We start from the raw sequence: 25,964 nt of genomic DNA on the forward strand, positions 1-25,964 counted from the left end.
ATAAATCATTTATCAGTTTTGATATATACTCCTAAATTGTAAGTTTGATCATGGAGGTACCTCCATGGTTTGATCAAAATCGAGACCACATTCAAGGGCTATGCAGACTGTCCATGTACGCACACACAGTGACAAGAAGGCGGCAAACACCTACTTACCAAGCACATCGAATCGGCGAAAAGAAGCATAAAAAAGCTATAGGCTCATCGCCAAAACAAACGCGCCAAGCGCTAACAAAAACCCATACCAAGCGGCCCTTTTCAGGGCCACCAAACACTCCAAAAAGAGAACTACCCCCAAAAAAACCATAAAATGACATAGAACACACAAACACTTAAAAGAAATAACAAAAATCGTACACATAAAAATAACGTGACAGAAAAAATGGCCGTGGAAATAAATCAGCTATTTCCAAAGAAAAGCCGACAACAACATGAAATTCAACAACAGCCTATCATCGCTCAAACTATGAAACTCCGAAAAATAGTACTAGGCAAAGGCCTTAAAATTAATTCGGACGCCAACAAAACCAAACAGAATAAAACCACCTCAGGATTTCAACAAATAAAGTCGTAAAATGTGACTACGCTACATCGTGAGACACAAACAATCGCAACAACACAAATTCAAAGAAAAGTCAAATTGGGCTCCACAAACAACAAACACCAAAAACTTGAAAGCTATCTGAAGCTGCTAAACTCGCACTTCTAGAGATACCCTTTCAAACAAGGAAACAAAACATGTCGCGTGCTAAAAGAATCGCGATAAACCAGCTTGCAAACAATAGACAAATTTCGGGGAAAAAAACCCTCGAAAAGGGTTTTCGTCATTGTCAACACAAACGATTACGTACTCGAATGCGAAAGGCAATTACGCAACACTCAGTATTATACACAACAAGCCAGAACAAACAGTAAACAAAGTAAACGAATGAATCAAAATGTACGAGAACAAGCACATCAGCCAGGATACTTGTGAGTATCTTGATCCAATAAACATAAAATCCGTACCCCCAGTGGTACTTATTGCCTAAAAATTCACAAACCTCCGCAAAAATCTAAAAGACACACCAGTCAAAACAAAATTTACCGAAGTAAAGAAACACAGAACAAACAAACCGAACCACCAAACGGACTCACAACGTGACCAAAAATTAATATACTTGCCTCGCTAATCGAAAAGCAAGACCACTAAAATGCATTAAAATAAATTTTCACAAACACAAACTAAGGAAAGAATCTACACCGCGACTGATGAGAAACCACAACCGGGTTTCGAAACGCAAGCGTCAAAGGGCGACTCTATCAACTTTTGTAACAACATAGGTCCGGCTGCGTCTCGCCATAAGCTTTCCCCACACAAACAAAACATTACCGTACACACTAATCCAAACTTCTCTACAAATATCCAAAGCGAAACAAACATTTTTATTAACACACACAATCGGATAAGAATGTAGGAACACATTTTCGAAACGAATCAAACACAAACTCGACACAAAAACATTTAGGATAGTTAGATGGGGAGCCTCTTTCACATTTTTTACATCTCGCTATACTGTCTATGATTCTAAAAATAAAGTCATCTGCCACTTTTTCTGTATACGCGGTTTGGCAAAACTCATCTCTTCAATCGAAAGTCGGGCGATTTCATGGTTCTTTGGGGTACGTCGAGCTTAAGGAATGTGGTTATATTCGCGATGTTTTATTCGAAATTATTTATTTCTTCTAGGGCAAATGCACGTAATTCATGCTGTTGGAAATACTGGCCGCTCATAAACAAGACAATAAACTCGATATCTGTGCATCTTTACTTTTATTGTCAAAGTACCATCGACACCCAAAAAAAACCAAATGGTTCAGTCCACGCGTGGGTTCAGTCCAGGTATTTGCAACGCCAGTCACCTAGGCGACGGTAATCCGCACCACTTATCACCATCGGGAAGGTACTCCTCCCCCTATACCACTGGCGATCCCACCCTCAAGGCACTGCGTCATTCGACCAAGCATTGTTATTGTAATTTCCTGCATAAAATTAACAGCGAGGTCAACCGGTCAAACTCTCTCGGCATTTTCTCTCATGTTAAGATGACAATCGATCCGCTAAAAACAGATACATGATGAATGCAGAAAAAACATCTCATTAAAGAGGAAAATTGGTCAGTTTCACAAAGTTCACAGTCGTTACATCTAGCTTGTGTACAGTTCATAGACTGGTAATTAAAAACAAACAAACAGCATTTTGATCTTTTCCTTTGTACGTAAAGTATACGTGAATAGGAAACATTTGTCCAAGATTTCCTGGTTACAAGCTGTTCGCGATCGATGAGTTATAATCCTAGCATGACAGAACCAAATATGGGTAACAAATCTACAGCTTAAATTTCCGAATAATAAAAGTTCCGACAAATGAAGAAAGAAGAAACATGAGAGAAAATAGCTTGACAATAACTTCTAGAGTAAGTAATACATTTGATAGTCATAACCCATCAAGTTAAAGACTATGAGAGTTATATTTCGACTGAATAGCTACTTCCATCCTTGCAGTATTCTAAGTTTCAAAGTTTGTTGATCCTAAACACCGTTTAATACAATACCATACAAGAACACTAAAGGATACTGTCACCTGTTCCAATTTTGCCACAGTTACCATGGAAAGGGAAAATCTAACCTATCACAGATTTTAAGCGGGTAGCCGCTTTTTAAAAACAGCGCCCTCACATGGGCATTTTGAATACCAAGGAACGCCCATTTGACCATATATGGGCATATCTAGATTACAGGTGACTGTATACCTTTAAAAATGATCCGATTAAAAGTTCCGTTGATGTAACGGTTTACTTGTACAAACGAAGCAAAGTATAAATGCTTACATTCAAGCCAGCATTAACGCTGCTTGCTGTTTAAAGTTCAAATTCGTGTTTTCAATACTACAGAGTTTTCGGGCATTATGTATGCACGGAAAAAAACAGACATGTGAAAAAAAACATAATCAAATCTAACCTTTGATGGTATGAAAGTGTCAATCACTGATGCAAGACATTCAATAAGGTCAAAAAAGCTGTTGCGCTCCCGCACGTTTGGCGAAGATGTGTCATTCACCAGAAAAGTTGCAACGAAACTAATGCAATGTCAAAAACAGCAAAATTCAAGAAATGCTTCTGCTGCAGCCTGAGTTCGTCCAACGCGAACATTTTCCTATAGATGAGAAAGATGAAATTCTAACACGAGCTGTAAAGTTATTTGGGATAAGTATTCTGATAAGTATTCTGAATGGTTCTCAGACTTCAAGTTGAATTTGCATTTACATGATTCTGGCACCCACTCGTCAAGTGTTCCACTTTCTCTCCGATATACATGTCCATTTGACTGTCAAACACAGTCGTTAAGACATTATAGCCGCGCACACACCGAACAACTGTCCCTTAACCTTAAAAGTGTTGATTATTGTGTTTTCATGCAAAGAGTGGCTGGTACAAATATTTACGTAGAGCAAGATTTACTTGCATTCACAAGGAAAATAATTCAAACTTATCAATACATCATAATTGGAGACTTGCCCCTTAAAAATCCCTACACTATTAACACCCAGCATCATTACCTCAATCTAGACTGAACAAAACCAGTTGGCAATGTTTCTCATTTAATATCTTAGACGCCATTTTTGCTTCAACAGTATAATTTGTTAAATGGAGGCAGTGTGCGATTTCTTTGTTTACAAACAATGTGTTCCATGCATGATATCTATATGCATCAATTCAACATAGCTGCTGCAATATTTCATCAATCGCCACCATACTCCAGACAGTTTTACACCGGTGGTAGGGGTCCCTGGCAACCTTTGAGCAGAGGTCCGACGACTTCCTCCCTTTAAATGTTACTGACAGTAATTTATATATTGAGACTATAGAAGAATACGGTAACGCTTAGCAAATATTGTATCCTTAGCAAGTCACATCAACGCATAATATCCATTCTACAAATTCATAAATTTTCCTGCACATTCAAAGTGTTGAAACGATTGTTTTCCATTTGCACCTTTTCTATCTAGATTAGAAGAAGACAAGTGTTTATGGTACCTGTAATGTTTAAAAAATTAAAAATAACACTGTTCAAATATAATGTGGTCTTTCTCTGCGTATAATGAAAACTATAGAGTATTTGGAATTTCATATATCACGATTAAAAGCACACGCAGTAAAGCTCTAGGAATTCAAGTATTGATCGGTACTCAACACGGATTTGTGTCTTCAAGATCTTGCAAGTATATCAACAGACACTGCGACTTATCTTTTATAAAATACAGACGTTATCAGAATACATACAAGAATGATTGTTAATTCAAGCACCGTGTGGCGTCGTAAAAAATACGTAAAATCGAGCAGGTTTCGTAGTTACATACTATAAAAGTGTACGAATACTAGTCCCGACAAGCTGTCACAGTTAGTTGAAATTCGCTCCTGTTCACCTAACAGTCCGATCGAAAAGTGATCCATATGTCGAATGTCGTGATTGGATAGGCTTGATCCGGAAAATTGACGGAGTTGTGTCTTTAGGACTTAGTCCACCTCATACTTCAAGAGTGTCGTCTTGTACTTCGGTGTTAAAAGACTCGAAAGAAACCCGAAGCACGCGTCCCCGGTGGTCGATATAATCCATGACCATTCAAGACTATTGTTGGGTAATTTGGCGATTCGATGTCGACGGAGTGTCTGCGGGAGGGAGCCATTGAGCTGAAACTACGATGATATGCGATGCTATACACTTGGCAAACGGTTGTCAATGGATGTGTCCCTGAAGAGAAATGGACAATACAATTTAGAATGCCTGAATTAAGACAAACGGTACTATTCGTTTCGTTGTGAAAAAGTTATGAAAGGCGATTAAATTTCGATTAAATTTCGATTAAATTTCACTGTTATCTCGCAATTGATCAGTATACTGAGATCTTACATTTTATCTCTCTTTTGAGATGTACTTGTACCTGAAGAAGCTCTAGTTACAGAACAAAAGGTCGTACGCAAGAAATACATCTAAGTCAAGACGAAATAATCAGAGTCTCAGCGTGCTTCTTTGTCCACGTTTTTGCATTTATAATCCGTTGTACAATCCACTGATTTATGCATGTGTATGTATGTATGTATGTATGTATGTATGTATGTATGTATGTATGTATGTATGTATGTTGATGTATGTGTGTACGGAAAGTTGATAAGGGTGTGTACGGAAAGTTGTCTCATAAGGTAATTATATACGACTGAATACAACAATGGACATATTCTCGTGTTTACCTTGTTTGTAGATATAATTGCTTTGAAACCATGAGTTTCCATCGATCCATCGGACGTAAAGCTTATCCATACACTCGGCGACCCTATGAACGGCTTTGGTAATTCACTACCGGAATGCATTGAGATTAAAGTAGTTCCAGTTTCCGGTTCAAGGCCACGCCCAGCCGACACGAAATCGTAGTTTGTTTCGGTTTCAAAGGTTTTGAAGTCAACACTGACCATGACGTCATTAGGAGCGGAAAATGTCCACAGACAATTTAGCCCGCTGTAATACTGGTCCGGAAAGTTCGGAGTGGACAGTACCATGGTTTCTCCGGCTGATAAATCGAATCTTTCGGTACAGTTAAACACCTTCCCTTGTATTGTTGGACTGACGATCACCAACGTATCTGTGGCGAACACTGTTAAAGAAAGGAATGGTTTGATTGATAATGTCCATAAATTGACGTCAGGCAAGATACATCCAATAATGAAGCCTGACATCTGATGTGACATGCCGGACTTGAAATTATATGGTTTATCAATTATTTTATAATATTAATTTTTCGTGTTTCCAATAATTTGCTCAAAAAAGTTCATCTCAACATTAAAGCTTTGAACCTGTTGACCACTTTATAAAGATGTCGTAACGTTAGCTATGAGTAATATCTTGCGCAGCTGGCCGCGAAGGAAGTCGCAAGCGGCTAAGTGATGCACATGCTAGTATATCACATACAAGAATAACATATTAGTCGCTGACATTGCAATCCCACAGTGCTTGTAAATTGGCGTTGAGAGTACATGACTATTTTTTCTCACGTCCCTATTACGCTGGGAGTGCAGTGTGAAAACACTGGTATAGCATCGATTTATTCTCAAACTTTGTATTGTCGCGCAAGTTAAATATATTTTCGTTTGATGAATACTCATGACCCCGCACCCTAGCCGCGCGTACTATCTGACTATTTGGCAGTAGCGTGCTGTACAACAAGAACTATAGCGTGCGCAGACGAGACGCTTCCAAGTCAATGGGTTTGTCCACTCCCCGCTGGTTACAAATGCCTATGAAGATTAAGCAAAGCACGATGACATGTGGATATTTTACTTATACATCATCAAATTATTAACACTATGTCCTGTTAGAGCAGTGAAAAAAAACTTCCATCTGTATAAACATGTTTCGTATAGCATTATATAAGATTGGATGTAAAATGCGTTTTAGGGAAGGGAATGATGTAAATCAAAGAAAACTATTGATGACAATGGTGTTGTCTACAATAAATACGATAAAAAATGCATTTTGAAGCATTGAAGGGACGTGAGAAAAATAATCCCATGCCTAAAGCTGTATTCAAAAACATCTCTGGAGGAAGGGAGCCGGGACATTCCACAAAAAGTTCTCAGATTTTTCCTTATCCCCCTTACAAACTCACAATGTGCTCAAGTCCCCGCCTTCTGACTTGCGATTATTTTGAAGTCCCTTTCCCGCCTCAGAGGAAGGCAAAATGTGGCCGATATAGTGATTCGTCCAAAAATATCAACTCATAACACATGGGAGTCTATTGGGCAAACTATTATCATTTTCCCCACAAAACAAGTTATATCTCTACATTTATATGTGTTTGATAATTCATGTAAATGTCTTTGCTTGAAGGGGCAGGTAAAAAGATTTTGTGTGCACAAAACATTATTTTGATTTTTGGATTTCATCGATAATGTTGATTCACTATACATTGTAGTCTATGAGAAAACTATGAGCGCGTATTTTCAAATATAAAACTAGCAATATCCGCTATAAATGTACTTCATTAGCATGGGGTGTTTACAAGTGCACATATGTGCAAGAAAGTTAATTTTGAAATTTCGCCGAAAATGTTGATCCACTATACATGGGAATCCTTGATAGAACTTTGAATAATATTTTCCCAATATAAAACTCGCAGTATATATGCACCCTGAATAATTGGCATAATTTTACTAGATTAGAAGAGGATGGTTACAAGTGCATGTGTGTACAAGAAAAATGATTTTTGAATTTCACTGAAATTTTGATCGGAAAATGTTGATCCACTATACATGGGAATCCTTGACAGAACTTTGAATAATATTTTCCCAATATAAAACTCGCAGTATATATGCACCCTGAATAATTGGCATAATTTTACTAGATTAGAAGAGGGTGGTTACAAGTGCATGTGTGTACAAGAAAAATGATTTTTGAATTTCACTGAAATTTTGATCCACTTTACACTGTAGTCTATGAGGAACAATTAATTATTTTTTTAAAATACAAAATTAGCTAAATACGTGTATTTATAGAAGTTTGATAATTGATATAAGGTCGATAAAAGTGCATGTGTGAGCAAGATATTTGATTTTGGAATTTCACTGAAATCTTGATTCACTAGACAAAGTAGTCTTTTGGGAAATTACCTATACCACATACCGGTAGCTTATCATCTCCTAAATTGTTATTCAAAGCTTATTTGACCTGAAGCTTTCATTTATTATTGGTGACACTATGCATGACACTATGCACTATACTAAATAGAGTGTTTATTCTGTCAAAGTCCTAAAAAAATAAAAATGTACATACGGCGAGATGAACGTTTGACACTGACCTAGACCCAATGTATTGTCAATGGGAGCATGTTATCATGTTATCAAATAAGTTATTGCCCGAACTGTTATTTAAAGGCTAAGTTGAAACTTTTAGTTATCATCAAGAACAGTTTTGCACGACAGAGGAGTTGGGTAAGTTGAAATCGTGACAACCGATCTCTTGCCTAACATCGTCGTAAACTACGTGCCTCTTTACGGCAACAGCTTAGCGCTAGGTCAGCGGAGCGGAAATTATGCTCTGGCTTGCGAGAATGTAATTGCCTAACGGTAGCTGTTTAGATCATCAATAAATTTTTAATGTAACCTAAAACTTTTGTCCGAAGTGCGCGGCAAAAATGGAAATGGCAGGAAATGAAAGTGCCAGAAGGTATTTGAAAAGGAATTTATATTGAATACATTTTCAAGTCTCCCCCTTTTGCAATGTCATTTTTTCAGACAACCCCCCCTGGCATTTAGTAATTTTTTTTAATTCCCTTGAAATCCCCTCCCAGAGGTGTTTGCGAATACAGCCTAAGTGGACTGGATGGAATAGCTCACACTCGTTTGGAAATTGCTGTATCACACGAGCCGGACAGAAATTTTCCAACTCATGAGAGATATTCAATCTCAACACATTGCGATGTGAGATTCTATAAGTTCATCGAAGAATATCCCAGGATCATATGTCCCTTGCATAATCCTGATTTAGACAAGGGTTAGGGTTTGCCTTTGTAGTTAGTGATTAAGGTGAAGGTTAATTTTAAAGTTTCAGGATCATATAGAGGTATTTACGAGAGAGCACGATTGGAACTAATTTGGGATAATTGGATTTTTATATTTTTCAAATTTCTCAAAGATGTAAGGTGCCCTATGGCTGAATGTTGCGATATTACAAATTACTCATAAAACAAATGTGTAACTTAATAAGAAAAGCAGATGAGCTTACATTTGCAGATCAAACAGACATTACTTCACCATCCAATTATCCCAAATTAGTTCCAATCGTGTTAAGTGTATGTCTGTACGCACGTACATACAGTCGTACACACATATAATAAACGCATTTATTATAACAATAACTCACCACAATCCGATTCATCAGAGCCGTCTCCGCAATCGTCCATGCCATCACACATCCATCTTGATACAATGCATCTGCCATTTACGCAGTGATATTCTTCATATTGGCAAGGATTCCAGTTTTCATCTGAAAGAGATGTAAAACAGCATTTTGAGAAGGCCAGTCATCTTTAAAGACGTTCGAATACTTCATTTTGTTGATTTGGAACATTATATTGCTGTCCTTATATAGAACGTAGATATCCATTTGGCTAATTAGTTTCGTCATACATCAATAAGAAGTACATAGCTTGTGCATTACAGCCATTCCTTCGACCACAAAAGTATTTTGCTCAAAAGCATTTTTTGCAAATATTCATTCAAATGTAATTAATTTGTGAACCCAATATGAAAATATTGGTTTCAGTTCACCGTTTGGCTTGTTAAGCAATTGTAATTTGCGTGATTAAGAGTGTTAATTCATGCAAATGTGTGCAAATCACCTGATTTCCTAGCCTTTTTCCTCCCAATTTTCTGAAATTTTCACATTATGTTTTTTAACTGTTACTTACCAAAACGACTATTTTGTTTGGCAGTAAAATTCTTACATTTTGAATAAGAGGAATTTTAATTATGCTAATCACGTTTTTTATCATTTTGATTGTCAGTCTTTCAACCCATGCTATTTTACAATGGGGATAGACAATGCAAAATAAAATGATCGTATTTTCTACATATACTCTTGTTTGAAGTGAAATATTGCATTTCTTAAAATAGTATCAAGTTTTTGACTTAAATTAATTTTTACCATTAATACCAAAATTGGGGTTTTTACCATAAAAGTACACCCCTTCATTATTTGAGTAAACTATTGCTACCACACTTAACTTTAGATTCTCTGCTTTTTGAATATATATAGTATGAGGGGGTTTTCATGAAATCTTGTATGAGAAATATTCTTTTGAAAAAAAATGTGTTGGCAGTGCAGCTCCACCTTCAGTAAGAATACCCCCCCCCCCCTGCTGCTTTAAATGACCCATATGAACACCTTTGATTGGTTTGAAAAAAATCTAGTTTACCTATCGTATTTTCACAAACGAAGCCACTGAATTTAGAGCAGTGGGCGTCGCTCCACTGTCCACCCGTTCCCTTTTGCATTTGTCCACAATTTTCCTTGCCGGTTTGATTATTTGGTTCACCAGTATTCCAGTTCGTGTAATTCACCTGTATAAATATCACTCTACTGATTATCTTAATCTTGTGAAGCGTACATCTCAAAGAAAATGTACTATTCTGCTAATGGAAGTTGAAGTACTTTGTTTGAAGAGTAAGTCTGTATTTTAAAAGCCGTTTTGACGATTAACTAGCAACACAGAGGCAAAAAATAAATGGTTAAATGACAGAAAGGCGTGAGGGAGTATATAGAGATAACGGTAATAAATATATTACAGACATAGATATTTTCCACTACCTGAAGTATTTAAACCACAAAAACCTGAAAAACAGGGTAATTGTCAACTGTAAATCAAGTTCGTTTGATATGTGAGAAATCTTTTCAATTTGTAAAGTGTGGTCTTTTTTCAATCTGTTACCAAGTTTTCTTTCGATAGGATACATCTAAGGCATTCTTTTTCTCTTGTTTTAAGCTATATTAAACGGATATAGCCTAGTCCTACACTATACTTGAAATTTGGGGTGAGAAGTCTGCTATATGATGTTCGTTTACAGATGACGATACCAATTCCGAATTGGTTAGCTTTTTTGTCTATGAAAGTCATACACTGTTTTTTCTGTATTCGTAGATCAAGATCTCGTGAATTTGTAATATTCTTTTCCATAGTAACAGGTTCTAAAGTGCAATGATATTCCTTAATGACTACAACTCGAGGTATAAGCTTTGTTGTAGTTCTAGTGATCATTCAAAAGTCCTTGGCAACGAGTCAATTGTTTCGTCCAATTACAATAGCATAGGATCAATCTGTGCTGAAATACCATGGAAGGACTGTATTTCATATCATTGTTTAAACCATTCTGGTTAGCTAATAGGTATTACGTGTGAATATTAAAATGAATAAGTACTGTAATTACTGAATTTGCTTTTCTTACATTTTATGATGGTCTGCCACGCAGTTTTGGCTCTAAATTGGTATAGCTTTTACAGCTAATTTGTTTCAGGGAGTAAAATTTATAATACCTAGATGCACAAAAATATGCTTACAGGTGTTCCATCTATCCACTCCCAGTGTCCTTCGGAACTTCTGTCGTTTAGACCAATCCATACCGCGGCATTGGTAAAAGCTAGAAAAAAGGGATTGGTACAATACAAATAATCAATATTGCGTGATTAGTGATGTCGTAAACGACAAACAAGAGCACATGCATTGCTGAGCTTGACTAACAATACGAAAGGCCCCCTCATCACCCCAAATATAGTGACTTGTGACCTTACCATTTATGTAATTGTTCACAGACGCGTCACGGATGATAGCAAGTCGACCACCTATGTGATGGCAATTGTCATATGCTTTCAGCCAACTGAAGAATGCATTTGGCTGAATATAGTAACATTGTCCATTGAAGTAATCCCAGGGATAAGGACAACCTGAAAGTAAAGGAAAATGTGTTTTTCCGCTATACAGCTGAACATTATTCCTAACTACACACATCATTTTCCCGCCATACACGGTTCAATATAGCACGTGTGAACAGTATTACTCAATACACACCTCATTGCCCCTCTGATGAACAGGTCACTTCAGCACACGCCCAAATACGTAGTTCTTTCTTATCATATTTTTCTTTCATACTTATAAAGTAGATTCCAAATATTTATTGAAGCATCATTCTTTGTAAAGTTTTGAAACTCCCCGAATGGAATACCTGCTAAACATGTAGCAGTGAATCAAGTTAGATATCTACCTTTGTGCGCAGATATAGTTGCTTCGAATCCCAAAGTTGGTACCGTCCTGTCTGATGTAAAGCTCATCCACACACTTTGCGACCCTATGAATGGCCATGGTGATTGGTAACCAGAATGCCTTGATATTAAGGTGGTTCCAGTCTCCGGTTCAAGTCCAAGTCCAGCCGACAGGAAACCGTACGTTGCTTCGGTTTCAGAGCTACGAAACTCAACCATCAAAGTAACGTCATCAGGAACGGAAAATGTCCACAGACAGTTTAGTCCGCTGTAATTCTGATCCGCGAAGTTTCGAGTGGTGACTGTCACCCTGTCACCTGCTGATAAATCGAATCTTTCAGTACAGTTGAACATCTGGCTTTGTGTCGTTGTGTTGACGATCATGGGTGTTTCTGTAAGCTCTGCTATAATTCAGAGAAAGAATTTAATGTAAATGTTAATGGTCAGAATTCGAAAAATCCTCATATTGACAAACACAGTATTAAGTACAGTAATTTAATCAATGTTTAATATTGCGTCGTCAATATTTATGGTAGGGGGGGGGGGGTTAAGAGGAAGTTCATCCTAAACTCCGAAACTGTCCCCCCCCCCCAACTTAGAAAAGTTAAATATCAATGCATTTATTTGTACATTTACAAAAATACATACATACAGCGATAGTTCTTTTACTGGTTCCATGACGCAGTGCGCGCTAGGGAATACAGCTTGAGCGGACGTATAGAAATTTGCATAATTCAATAGGCTGCAGAGCCTCGTTCTGAATGTAAACAAGCAATATGTCGGAATACACGTCGTTCGAGCGACTTGGTCGTGAAAATGGGCTCGAAAGCTCACAAATATGATTATTTAATGCGAAATTGAACATGCTATGAGGTAATGTACACTTTTGAGAGTAATTTCATCGTATCTATGCATGATAGAAATAAATACTAATGATAATTGACAACTGAATTCGTACGTTGCAATGATGGTTTATACCTCTCAGCTGTGTGCTATTTTAGACTGTGACCCGAAACACACTGATACAGGTCTTGAACAAAAATAATACTTGTTGTGTCAAACCACTTGCTATTGAACAACGCTTGTGACAAGTTTCGTGAATTTCTGACAGTGCGCCTATATTTGCGGCATGATTTCATGATGCCATGTATGCGCTGTTAGTGTTACCGTACAAGGCCGATCGTACAGCCCAGTGTACGCGTGTACAGCGTACAACGCTATGGCACTGAAACTCGCCTTTATGCTATCGGACTTCAGTCAACATTGACGAGTTGAAACATGGTAACTGAACAGTGATATACTACCCGTTACCAGTGAAAAGGAAAACTGTGACAAATCACGGTCACTCAAATCCACTCTTACAACGATATTATTATCTTGAAAGGCTGAGGGGTCAGTAAAATCAGGCGTGGGAATGTCCGACCACCACATCCTGCATCGACTCCAAACAGACAGACACTGACAGTTGACAATGACCGAAGAGAAGTCGGCCAGTACAGTATGCACCCTATTAGAATATATACTCCATATTAGTGTTTCTTTTTTTGAAGTCTCACTTAAGTTATATACGAAAGCGATCTAAATAAATGTCATTCATAAGATGTTTGCAAACTTCACAGATCACAGTTCAACGCACGTATGATATACACACATTGGTTAAAATTAAGATGGCGGTGTATCGCGATCGTGGTAGCGAGTTTTGCAGTCTTCGTCATACTTACACTTGAAGTTCGTTAAAAAGTCATAGGAGATGGCGAAGCAACTTAGTTAAGAGTCATCAAGCCATGAATTTTACTGAAGAAATGGCATAATGTTTGCCTGAACTTTAATACGGTACGCGCGCGATCTGCAGAAACACGGAGGCAGACCGTACATGTTTTGCAGGGTGGACGTGGGAGCTCTTCGACTTGAGTTGTTTTCTGAATGTTCGTAGTACCCGGTAGTATTAAACCGACAAAATAACAAAAACTATGGTAGTAAAAAGTTAAAATTGTTTGGCATATTCAACTGTGAAGAGAATGCGTATGCAATCATATTGCTTTGTTGCGAGTGGCAGACTTCTCCTGGCCGAGTCCCACTGCACTGGCCGAGTTGGTCGGCACCATCGGCGCTGGCGATGGCCGAGTTCGCAACTGCCCGACTTCTCCGGTTACCCAATGGAATATTGGTAGCCAATGCCTACGAGGACTACCGCGAAATTGTAACCCAAGCATCAAATATAAATATAACATAAGTTGGATCGACAACAGTAAAATATGTGATATTGTGCAATCTTTGGGCCTAAACAATTTGTAAACGTGAGCAAGGCGTCAGCGGAGTGCAACACTTTCCTCACTTTAAGCGGCCATCTTGTCTTCTGATGGCGGGACGGTGTACGACCTCCGAGGCCAAAGCAGTGATTTGCAGGGCATGAACAAGAATAAAACTAAGTTAGGGGGCTTAAATAATGATTAGACTGTCTAACTATGTAAAAATATTCACAAGAATCAGCTGTGCATGTAGTTGCGGCAGCCCAAAAGTAGGCCTATGTTTAGCGGGCCATAGATCGACAATACACACATAGCACCAAAAGTAAGCCGTAGAAGTTGATAAAAATTCATAGGCACAAACTTAACTGCTTTATATGACCATAGAAACGTCTCTGACATCGTTTTTTGGGAAAAAAAGGGCTGAAATTGCCCCCCAAAAAACAGGAAAAATCACACTAACGGTCAAGTAGAACAGCGCCCTCATCACTTCCATTTGAACGAAATTCTAATATAAATATGCAAATAGGGGTATCTCCGCTCAAGCTGAATAATAGAATCTCACACCCCCAAGGACCTGGGATCAGATTTCTCACACGAGTTGGGGATATTTTGTCTCACACTCGCCTGCGGCTCGTGTGAGACAAAATATCCCCAACAGGTGCTTGGTGTGTGAGATTATTTTTCTCACATGACCACAAAATGCGTGAAATTCATATTGGACACGTACAATATTATCAAAAATCGTGACAACTCTGTCGTCTTCCACTGTACTTTGACCTGCTTACTTTTGTAGATCTAGTCCATGTGTTACTCGTCGTGCCATTGGATAACATTTTGGGCGTGGAACAAAACAGACTGTTTATCATCCAATCAGAGCTCGTGTAATATTTACTGCAGAGTGTGGGACGGTTTCTGAGAGTGTGGGATCGATTTTTCCCACACTGGCGATTCCGCACTCCCAGCGGCCGGGAATGTGAGAATACGACGCGTACGTTACTCATATAACTTTGACGCAGAGAATGTTACTAATAGCACACTATGGCAGGTTACACCCTGACCTGCATTTTCGTCGCCGATGGATGAACAATGCACAATACATTTTTTGGCATTGCAAATTTGTGTCATTGTCGTATAACAAACCGTTGTACAACACAAAAGCACTATGCTTGTGTTTGTTGTTTTGAATGTGTACACGACGTTTGGTGCAGTCCCAGTGATGCATAGCGGTATAACCTGGAAAAGGTCTGTAGTAAAGACCTTTCTAATCCTGGTGTCACCTGCTAGACTATCATCGGCTATCTCATAACGGTTGAAAAAGGTGAAACCAACAAAATGAAATTCAAAGTCAGAAAAAAATGTAGATGTAAAACCACTATCGAGCTATATAATATTGTTTAATTTGGAAGGGTATCATGTTAGGATTTTCACTAGGATCTCTGACTGGGCAGAATTTGAAAGTACAGGTGGGGGAACATGCGGAGGAGAGTGTCAGAGGGAGAGCTTATATGGTCAGTCGGAGGCGTCTGTTTGTCTGTCTGTCTGTCTGTATGTATGTATGTATGTATGTATGTATGTATGTATGTATGTATGTAAAACTATGTAATTTCGTTTAAATCAAAAAGTCCAAAACCATATCACCTACCATCTTAGTATTTATTGTACATTATCATATACCTATGCCCTGTATTGTGTCTGTACTGAGTTCAGTGACATGATTTATCATGTTGATTTGCATGTCAATACAGTGATACGCCTTGTTGATTTGCATATGAAAGGAATGATCAGCGCGTCTTTCTTTCATTCAATTGAATATTTGCATATGAAAAAGTTATACGACCTGTTGATTTACATAACAAAGCCTGATACGGCCTGTTGATTTGCATACCGAACTACTTACATGGTGGCGCCCTAATCAAAACAAACTATGGTGCCCGTCTATGATTTTGACTACGATATCATGTCCGATCTCCAAAAGTGGCAGGGTTTTAGAGAATAGGGAAATGCGGGGTAACTAAATAAAACACGTGTCGATATCGGATTAACCTGCAAGTAGTGCTACCAATTCGAACAAATTAAAGAGCAGAGCATGCATCACACCGTACGGGCACTGACAGATCGATGACAGACCAGCTGTTCCATCCGCATAAGCACAGACGCGCAGACGACAAGCAAATCGGACATGTCGGAGGACCGTCAAATTCAAAAGCACAACTTTGAAAAATATCGTGTATTCATGGTAAATGCGTTCTGGAAAATAATACCAAACACAACACTTGCATGTACCGTACCGATTCGGTAGATATCCTACATGTTTGATGACAGAGTTCAAGCATTTCTCTGCTCAACCGTAAAATAATTGGCAATGAGCCAGCTGATAGATTACGTCAGACGCTAGTATTTCAATCCGCCTTAGCAAGATGACGCAAACAAATGTAGTCCATCAAGAAAAACCACAGTGAAACGTATCATATTTTAATATGCGAGATTTATTCATTCAATAACATGGGCATAGGTATATGATAAAGAGGTTATCCCTCGATATCACCTCTTGGTAGGGTCGTATTGCTGCTCGTGCGGTTGTGGGCCGCATCACACTCGTCTTCGACTCATGTGATGCGGCCCATAACCGCACTCGCAGCAATACGACCCCACCAAGAGGTGATATCGAGGGATAACCTCATAGTATGCACCCAGAGGTGGAGATGTCAATTTTTTGAAATTAACATGTAAGTATCAAAATATGCAAATGAGTATAAAGGCAAAAACCTGCTAAGTTCCTAAAATTCTACAATTTACGCCACATTAGGTTGAAACATTGGTTTCGTAAGCTAACTTTAGTTAGATGTGGTCCAATTGTAGTGAAATTTTCATAGTTGTATCTTTGCGGCCATTTCTCCTGTTTTTGTGGTCAAAATATCTTCTTCCCTGAAACCGCTTCTTCAATTACTTTGGAAATTGGCATGCATTATCGTAGGGTTGGCTTCTGTCAGATCGGTAAAATTTGGTGAATTGTTTATATATTTTTGTTTTTTGTGGGTAATTCCAAGTTTTTTTCAAAAAATCTTCTTCTCTTACGTTGTTCATCGGATTGCTTTAAAATTTGCTATGCATGATCTTGCTGGTGACGTAATAAGTTAGTTCAAATTTTTGGGAGAAATTCAAATATTCATTTTAAGGGCAATTTCCCTATTTTTGATCAAAAAATCCCCTTCACTGATATAGCTTGTGCGATTGCTTTGGAAACTTGGTATGCACGCTCCTAGGGGTGAACTTATATGTTCATATTAGGGTAACTTTGCATATGTTAAACTTTTAAGATTGTATCTTTGAATGATATTTTCTAGTTTTTTCTCAGTCAAAAACTTCTTTAGAACTGCTAGTCCCATTGCTTTGAAATTTGAACTGAAAGTACTTAGTGATGATATATATCTTCTTTGTTCAAATTGTGACAAAATCTGCAACATTGTGATTTTGATACAAGTTTTTGTTGGTAATGATTTATAAAGTAACACAGTCATTATGACTGACAAAGACTCCTTCCTTGACCCATGAAGACCCAAGCTATGAAGACACCCTACTTAGTATACGAATGCGTGACTTCCTGAAACAATTCACAATATGACCTATAATTTTTGGTCCGTTTCCGTATGTTCTCCGTACTGTGACAATTACTCTGCATTATGCAGCTGGGTATTGTTAGGTACAATAAAGTTAGGTATTGTTAGAATAATCATGTTAACTAGTTTTCTTTTCTTGACTCTGGAATAAAGTTTTGTTTTCCGTTGAGTTAGTATTCTTTTCATAGCTGCTGGCTAGTGGCTAGTGACGTCATAACAGGTTTGAGTTTCGACCTCCAGGGTCTCTCATTACAGATCTGTGTCATCCTGTTTTAAGTTTCAACTATTTTTAGCTTGGGACCGCTCTTAACTGTTCCCGATTCACATGTATGTAATTGTACATGCATGTCAAATTCATGACAATTGGTAGTTTTTGACACGTTGTGAGTTGAATTGTACAATGTCCAGATGTTGAAACGGAGAAAAGAGATGTATCACTCGTGACGCTGCTGACTTCTGTAGGAAACTAAGTTGGCCGAGACTTTTATGGACTACGCCTTTGTAGACGACTGACAACTTACGGATAGTTTACCATGTAGAATTATCGTCACATAAACTTGTGACGAATGAGCACGTACCTCACGCTTGCCCGTTACCACTGACCCGGTATGTGCAAGGATAGCGACGACCTCAATAGCGATTTGTTAGACAATTCAAGTCACCTATTCAGTCCATGATTGCCTTAAGCTATAGGTCAGTCATAATTGGACCCTAGACGACGGACCAAAATCAGCACATTAAAAACGACTTGATTTCGAAGTAACGGAAGCTCGTTTCCTGAATCGTACGCTGAACTTTAGAGTGACCAATATCGCTTTACCCTTTGAGCGCTAAGGTCAACTTTTGTTGCCTTTATAAAATGTACACCAGTCAATCTTTTTCAGATTTTTGCCAAAATTTTGATGAAAACCTCTAGCTAATGAAATATGATGTCCGTTTGGTCAAAATAATCAAAAACATTACAGAAAAATTCATAAAAATTGTTAAAATGTTGCACTAAAATTTTGGAGAAAAAAATTACAGCACTCAAAGGGTTAATATGGACTGCTTCGTTAACGTGAAGAACTGTCTTCGCAGCAGAGTGACTGACTAGAGCTTGGCTAACCTTGACGACTGTTGTTACAAGATGCGAATCTCCGTTGTCAGTGAGAAGGGTTGTCAGTTGATAGAAAGCAGGGCCGTAGCCTGATTAAATTACCATGGGGCAGAACTTAACTTCGGTAGGATGTTAGGTAGTTTAAATAAATTTACATATTTTGCATATTATTTGCATTTAATAAGCAAACAACACGGTATTTGTCAATTACTATGTCTACGTATTTGCTGAATATACATCCTGGTCATTGCGAAAACTAAGCTTTAACAATTATAAAGTAAATGTGTGATGTAAAGTAAACGTCTGATGCCAATTAAAACAAAAAAACAAAAAACAAAAACATTTTGAGTTCAGTATTTGTTGCCAAAGTTAATAATAATCAAACTCCAATGACTTTGATCTGGCGTCTATCCTCTATGGCTATCATGACTATAAACATGTTCATTATGATCTTGGTGGTTTTTTTCAAATTCTAATTAGGACTCGTTATAAACAAATTTCAAAACAAAGTGAAAACACAATCCATTGGGACCGTTGTGTAAAACAATAGTAGTTGTAAGTCCTCAGATCAAACTGATTGGTTCAATATCTTGGTGTTCCTAGCCGTTTTTTTAATTATCTGAGTTGCTTTAGCATGTTTTCCATGAAAACGGTCAAAAGATAACCTCTCATAAATGATGAAAAAAGATAGTGAATATTATTGTACAAGTAAAACTTCGTAGTTGAATTTCTAATTACCTGCTTAGCTTAATAATTTTTTCCAGTTGGATTTCCTTGAATAAAGTGACTCGGAGTTTTGAATGTATTTCGTATATTTTAAAACAACCGTGCCAAATTACGAGTCCATATTATTAGCACAGGGAAGAATCTGTACATGAATTGTTTCGGCCCTGGCCCTGTCTGCTTATTGACAAAAGTCAAAATAGATTGCTGGATATGACAATTCTCCGTGATGTTCATTTCGGACATACTTGTGACCTGATATTTTCAACTTTTATGAAATTTAATGACACTGTGGAACATATAGCTGTAGCTACGGCCCACACGCCTTTACACATCTGTATCAAACGCGCGAATACGGAAATGTGGTGAAACTGAAGCGGGACTGCCATCACGTTTTATACGTTGCATTGACACTTACGCGCGTATCGCTTGTATTTGACCATGTTATTGTACACAACTGTGTTTGATTGAATACAACTCGTCAAATAATGAATGTTTTACTGCTAAAATACTGGGGTGGGGGTAGTTCCCCCTGCTTTCCTCAGGTACGGCTTTGAGAAGCTTATTGCGTGTAGGCAGACCCAAGACATCAAGGTCTGTCGTAATGAATCGGTAAAGCTGTCGATGGGTACGCCAGAAATTGTAAATTTTCTTTCGACCTATTATTATTTTACCGTTCGTAAAATTTCAAATCCCTGACGTTGTAAGCGCAGTCTTCGTCAAAGGCATTTTTAACACAAATAATTTTATAATTTGAACTTGATATCTTGCATGTCAGTTGGAAAATTTTGGATATTTTGGCATCTACGCTAAATGTTGGACATTTTAAGAGGTCAACATGCAAGATTTAAAATGAGTAACTTTACACACTATCAGTTATCTATATTCTGAACGTAACCACTAGACTGGGAGATTAAAGATTCACTATTAAAACTGGGTCCATAGACCTTGTAGAAAAGCACAAGCATTGTCACGACTTGGTTGGTTTGAAAAGCTGTCTTGGAGTAACTGTTGCATTTTGTCTCAATGGCACGGGTTTCATCAATTTAGGGCCTGCCTTGGGATTTACGATCAAGCATCATCTTACCTTTATAACTGAATAATACCAATAGACTTCCAAAGTTGCAGTGAAAAGTGACAATAGACCGATCAGGAATAACTTTGTAAACACTTCGCAAGTCAGCCGTCAAATCGTGTTAGCAGCTGAAAGTTCGGGTCGAAATACTTGTCGGTTGGAAGAGTACTCGACGATTGTTATCAAAATTCAATTATTTGTAACAGAATTATCTGATGCAGTGCAGTCGAGAAAACCGTTAACACATTTTTGCAGATGAATTTATCTGAATGATTTGAAGTTTTTGAAATATGAATACTTGCCTTCGTCAGTATGTGTTTGCTTTCAAATTCATAAATATCCAAATCCAAACAACACACGGTGGTGCACAAAAGACAAAATATTAAAGCCCCTTAATCTCGCAATGCAATCCTTTCGTTATGAAACAATAGACCATGTTCCGAACCGCGCGAGACATTCCGAGATATCGCGAGAATATGTGGTTCGCAGTGGACGTGTTCTCGCAACACAGGACAAACTGCGTAAAACAGGACAAGTCGCTAATTACGTTAAACACTGCATAAAATATATGAAGTTGCAATATCATCTTTCTCAGTTCTGCACTTTTTCTAGTTCCATACAAAGTTTGACTTGTATTACTAAGCTGGAAACCTGTTTCTACGGGCATGTATCAAAGTCTCGCGAGATCTCGCAATCAGCGGAACATCGTCTATTGATAAGATATTCATTCTTACCAAATAGTCAGCCTCTACAAATTCTTCTGATTTGGGTAAAGGCATCTCAAAGTTGCTTGTTGTTTCACGGTTTCAGACGGCAAAGTGTTGGCGGGTTGAAATTACAGACGCACAGGATGACCGAGACCAGCAGTAAGAAGTCCATCTTCCTTGGTGACGAGGAACTCATTTGCCGTTTGAGCGTTGACTCCGATCCTATTTATTTATTACAAAGTATAGGGTCATGTGCCCAGAGGAAAGATTTATGAGGGCCAGTCGATTTGTTCAAAAAGCAAAACTGTTCGCGCCTTCCGGTTATGATAACGCCCACAACTGTACCACGATCAAAACATCGAAAGCAACAACAACATTTAATACCGTTAAAACTTTTTATATCATAAGGCCATGTGGGTCTACCTTATAGACTAGTCTTGCTGGATTTTACTTGGCATAAGGATCTATGCTTGTTATAGTCGATAATTTCATTTTCTACACAATCAATTAACTGCACGTCGTTAAATAAAGTTGCAGATGGGAGATGAATCCTTTAGCCATCGATAAATTTTTTATCACTATCCTCGTTTAACTTCATTGTTCACTGTATATACCAATAGGTAAGCGGACGAGTAGGAGGCGGTTTACGGAATTTAACGGTACAGTTTGCCAGTAAAACTCCGAGGCCCGCAGGGCCGAGGAGTTTTATGGCAAACTGTACCGTTAAATTCCGTAAACCGCCGACTACGAGTTCGCTGACCGTGTTATACCACGATTTGCCGAGTTTTAGAGCCTTGTTTGCACGCCGAAAGTTTTATTTGTAATTTTAGTGCAGTGCAAGTTAACTTTGGCAGGAAAACATTGACGCGTTTTGACACCTTGTTGAACGAAAGTATAAAAAAAATAACCCATGATTGGATAAAACAAAGTTGACATGTGTTGCTATTGTAGTGCGATGACGTGGTTGAGCACCTGGTTTGATTTGAATTGTATGAATTAAGTTTGATTGATTGGTTGGTTGAATGAAGTGAAAAGGTGTTTGCAGATCGACGTTAGAGCCACGCTTTGCTCATTTGGGTCGAAAACTTTGAGCAGCATACACGCAATTGCCGAGTCGCTCTACGTATATCGATATGGCGGATGAAGTACAAATGAAAGCTGTATCCGGTGCACTTCAACTACCAAAGCCAAAGATGGAAAAGAAAAATCCCCCTGTCACGCCAGTGCTAACGGCCACAATCGGAAGACCAAGCTACACAGCCACATCAGAGAAAGGCGCAACAGAAACTGCAAGTACAAAAAAATACGTGTAGATCCACAATGACTGTGGTACTGCGTGTGTGTTTGGTAGCTAGATTTAACTTTACCAAAGGCGACTGAAACCTCTACATTCAGTGTTGATAACTGACTTTGAAGTCTTAAATTTCAGCTTCGAATGATCGTGATAACAATAACCTTAACACTGAAGTGATATTGCAATCAATGCCTTTATTTCACGGTGACCTGTAATTGATTTGAGATGTACAGTCGTGCAAAATTAATTCAGTCCGGTGATTCTTTTAAAGTGTCTTTACTCTGTACTTGATGGTGAAATAAATTTCTTCTGGTATAATGTCTCGCAATTGTTTTTTTTACTCGTCGCCACGTGATTTTCTTTTGTTTAAAAGTGTCCGATTTACTAGTAAATCGGACAGTTTTTAACAAAAGAACTGTCCGATTTACTAGTAAATCGGACACTTTTAAACAAAAGAACTTGTAAGTCGGACACTTTTTAAACAAAAGAAAGCCAGGTGGTATATAATAAAATATTCGGTTATGGAAATTAGAGAGCATGGTTAGAACAATGTGCACGAGGCGGAGAGTGGTATAACAATATTAAATCAGTCGGTCGCCATCTCGCAATATACTAATGACCTGAAAGAGGTCATTAGTATATCTTGATTTTCGTAGTGTTTCCTATGGAAACATTGAAAACGCTTATATCAATATGAAATAGACAACAGGACTCTACCTTCACATTTATTCACAATTGTTGACACCTCATTGCAATCTTTAATCATCGCCACGTACAATACACGTGAAGAGGATTTTCAGCAGGGTTAGCATTTCGCGTTGGCGCGATCCTTTATGCCATAGAGAAACATAGCTAGAGTGGCAACGGGTATTGTTTAAGGCGTGAAGCGGTTACGTAACCCATCCATGTTCGCCTCGCCTCAGGTTGCTCTCGCCTCTCTTTTCCGAAGAGTGCCGACCATGATCCTTCGCTAATTTTCGGATTTTCACCAATTGTTAAGCGAAAGTATGTTCGGCAAAGTTTGTGTTGTTGTTGTCGTGTGGTGCTCAGCAGAATTGACGTGCTGGCGAAAATGGGAGTGTTTTGAGCTTCAGAAAAGTGAGTTTTACTGTTTTAAAAATTCCTCTCATATTTTTATGAATATATAATGAGTGTGTTTGAACCAAATTTGAAAGTCTTTTATCAATACTGTCTGGTTTTACTCAATGGTTTACGGTCAGTCATACCCTCTTTTACACGTGCGTCAAGGAAGGACATGTTTATGAAACTGCTGGCGTGTTATGTTTTGATTGGCGTGAAGCAGTGTTTCTGGCCTGAGAGCTCACAAAGTAATTATGGTTGCTACGCGACTGGCAGTACGATGCCATCTCGTCGTATTTTTCGCATAATCTCGTGTAATTATCAACCACAAACAAAGCCTCCAAAAAGTTTAACACCTTTGAAGCTCATTTTAATATGAAAAGCCAATAGTCTACCGAAACGACCATGGAACAAAAGGCATGCAAGTGTTGCCACTCTGTCTATGTTTCTCTGTGTTTATGCTTAGCCGTTGCTGCTTTTGAAGAAAATTCGGATTGACTGTCTGAAGCACGAGATGACCCTGTGTCATGATGTGATTGGATTCAGATTTGAGGAAATCAGCCTGGAAACAAATGCAAGGATCAAAGAAGACCAAAAATTTGTATAGAAAAAGAGCGATATCCTGCACAGTCCTGTTTTTAATCAGATACACACAAATAGCCACACTCATGTGCTTAACTCAAAGCGTAACGAAACTGGCGCGTGGCCAAGTGTCGACCGAGTTTTGGTGGACGTCAATAAATTGGTTGATGAGCTGTCCACCCTAAATCATACCTTCCATGTTCTTCCCTCGAAATGTTTTTCATGGACACATATTCCTGAAAATATTTATTTAAAATTCACAATTTGCAAAGTTTAACAATTTTTATTTTGTCGTAGACCCCCTACAATTTTGAAGGTTATCCACATATCTACCCTTTAAGGATGCAATATTTCATCACGATTACTTTCCCACACATATCTACACGCGTCCGAAAGACAGAGCCACCAAGATCTGAGATCCGAGCCGCCCTTCTGAACATTCATACGTTTTACCTCAATGGTAAACCTTCTAAAGGATTACAAATGATAATCTTTGAAATGGCTAGTATAACAGTTAGTCAAAGAGTGTCAGAACTCGGAAAACTACCAGAAGTTGTCCGAGGTCAAAATAGAAGTAAAATTGAGTCGTACTTTATTATAGTATTTTTCTTGATGTCCCCTGCAGCAACATACTTTTAATTGCCCATAATATTATCGTCACGAAGAGTCAACCACTGTAGCTTCGTGCAGTGTTGCCCCCTGCCTCCGAGGCAAACATGCACAGTCATGGGAAAAATAAGTATTCTTTTACTGTAATAATTTTAGTACTGAGATTTTAAACTTTTTTCTAAATCATTGATATCTGTGTGCACGTGATGAACAAGTGAAGTCACAGTTTGTTTAGGGGAGAACCATTTGATTTTTGGGGAGGGGTATGGAGGAAATGGGTATGGGAGCAATTTTTTTTTTCCTGTCACAGTGACAGCAAATTTTTTTTCTACTGTCAGAGCTGCATCAATTTTTTTTTTCAAATGGAGTAGCAATGCAAATTTTTTTTTTGTCATCAAGTTTGTGATGCGTTGTATAAGGGAGCCGTCATTATTTACGGCCTGAAACTCAGAAATTTCGAGTGACATCCCCCCCCCCCCCGTCAACCATGATGAATTTGAGTAACTCCCCTCTCTAACTCTGAAATTTTGACTGCTCTCCCCAACTTAGAAAAGTTAAATACAAATACATGTATTTGTAAAATTTACAAAATACAGCAACAGTAAAGACCTTTGAAATCCTGATGTACTCTGCTAGACTATCATCAGTTATCTCATGATGGTTCAAAAAAGGTGAACCCATCAAAATGAAATTGCAAGTCACAATAAAATAAAGATATAAAAGCTCACGCAGTATCTAACCATATAGTATATTGTTTAATTTGGATGGGTATTATGACAGGGTTTTCACTAGGATATCTGACCGGGCAGAATTTGAAAGTACAGGGGGAGAATACGCGAGAGGCATAGGGGGAAAGTGTCACAGGGGCTTTCCCCTATCTTGCATGGAAATTTTTAAGATATTGATGTGTGCAATGGTGCAGTCTGGTGCAATCTGAGAGGTGTTTTTTAATTTTTTTACTAAGTGAAACTGTTAGAACACCCCAAGGGGGAGAGCACGTATTGGAAATTTTGGGAAATTGATGTGTTTAATGGTGCAATCTGAGAGGAGTTTCAGGTTATTTTGCACTCGGTAAGACTGTTTGAA

At 38.2% G+C, this 25,964-nt stretch overlaps 1 protein-coding gene across 1 annotated transcript; it reads right to left on the minus strand.

Moving 5' to 3' along the window:
• Nucleotides 1-1,797: 1,797 nt before the first annotated feature.
• LOC139126034 (uncharacterized) lies at nt 1,798-21,514 on the minus strand. Its single transcript, XM_070692100.1, has 8 exons — nt 21,341-21,514; nt 11,849-12,250; nt 11,379-11,531; nt 11,148-11,227; nt 10,009-10,153; nt 8,955-9,077; nt 5,291-5,691; nt 1,798-4,793 (listed from the first exon to the last, which is right to left on the minus strand). The coding sequence occupies exons 2-8, from the start codon at nt 12,228-12,230 to the stop codon at nt 4,779-4,781; spliced, it is 1,299 nt and encodes a 432-aa protein (XP_070548201.1). The 5' UTR covers nt 12,231-12,250; nt 21,341-21,514; the 3' UTR covers nt 1,798-4,778.
• Between the last annotated feature and the right edge of the window lie 4,450 nt (nt 21,515-25,964).

The sequence above is a fragment of the Ptychodera flava genome (genome assembly GCF_041260155.1).
Source record: "Ptychodera flava strain L36383 chromosome 3 unlocalized genomic scaffold, AS_Pfla_20210202 Scaffold_26__1_contigs__length_13983176_pilon, whole genome shotgun sequence".
NCBI classification, from domain to species: domain Eukaryota; kingdom Metazoa; phylum Hemichordata; class Enteropneusta; family Ptychoderidae; genus Ptychodera; species Ptychodera flava.

Bases quoted from the DNA above. Each gene is read 5' to 3' on its own strand.
- LOC139126034 (XM_070692100.1), bottom strand. From the start codon at position 12,230: ATGATCGTCAACACAACGACACAAAGCCAGATGTTCAACTGTACTGAA. The intron at 11,228-11,378 runs GTAAGGTCACAA...CCTTTTTTCTAG, and splicing joins TGTGAACAATTACATAAATG to CTTTTACCAATGCCGCGGTA. The intron at 5,692-8,954 runs GTGAGTTATTGT...TTTCTTTAACAG, and splicing joins CTCTGATGAATCGGATTGTG to TGTTCGCCACAGATACGTTG.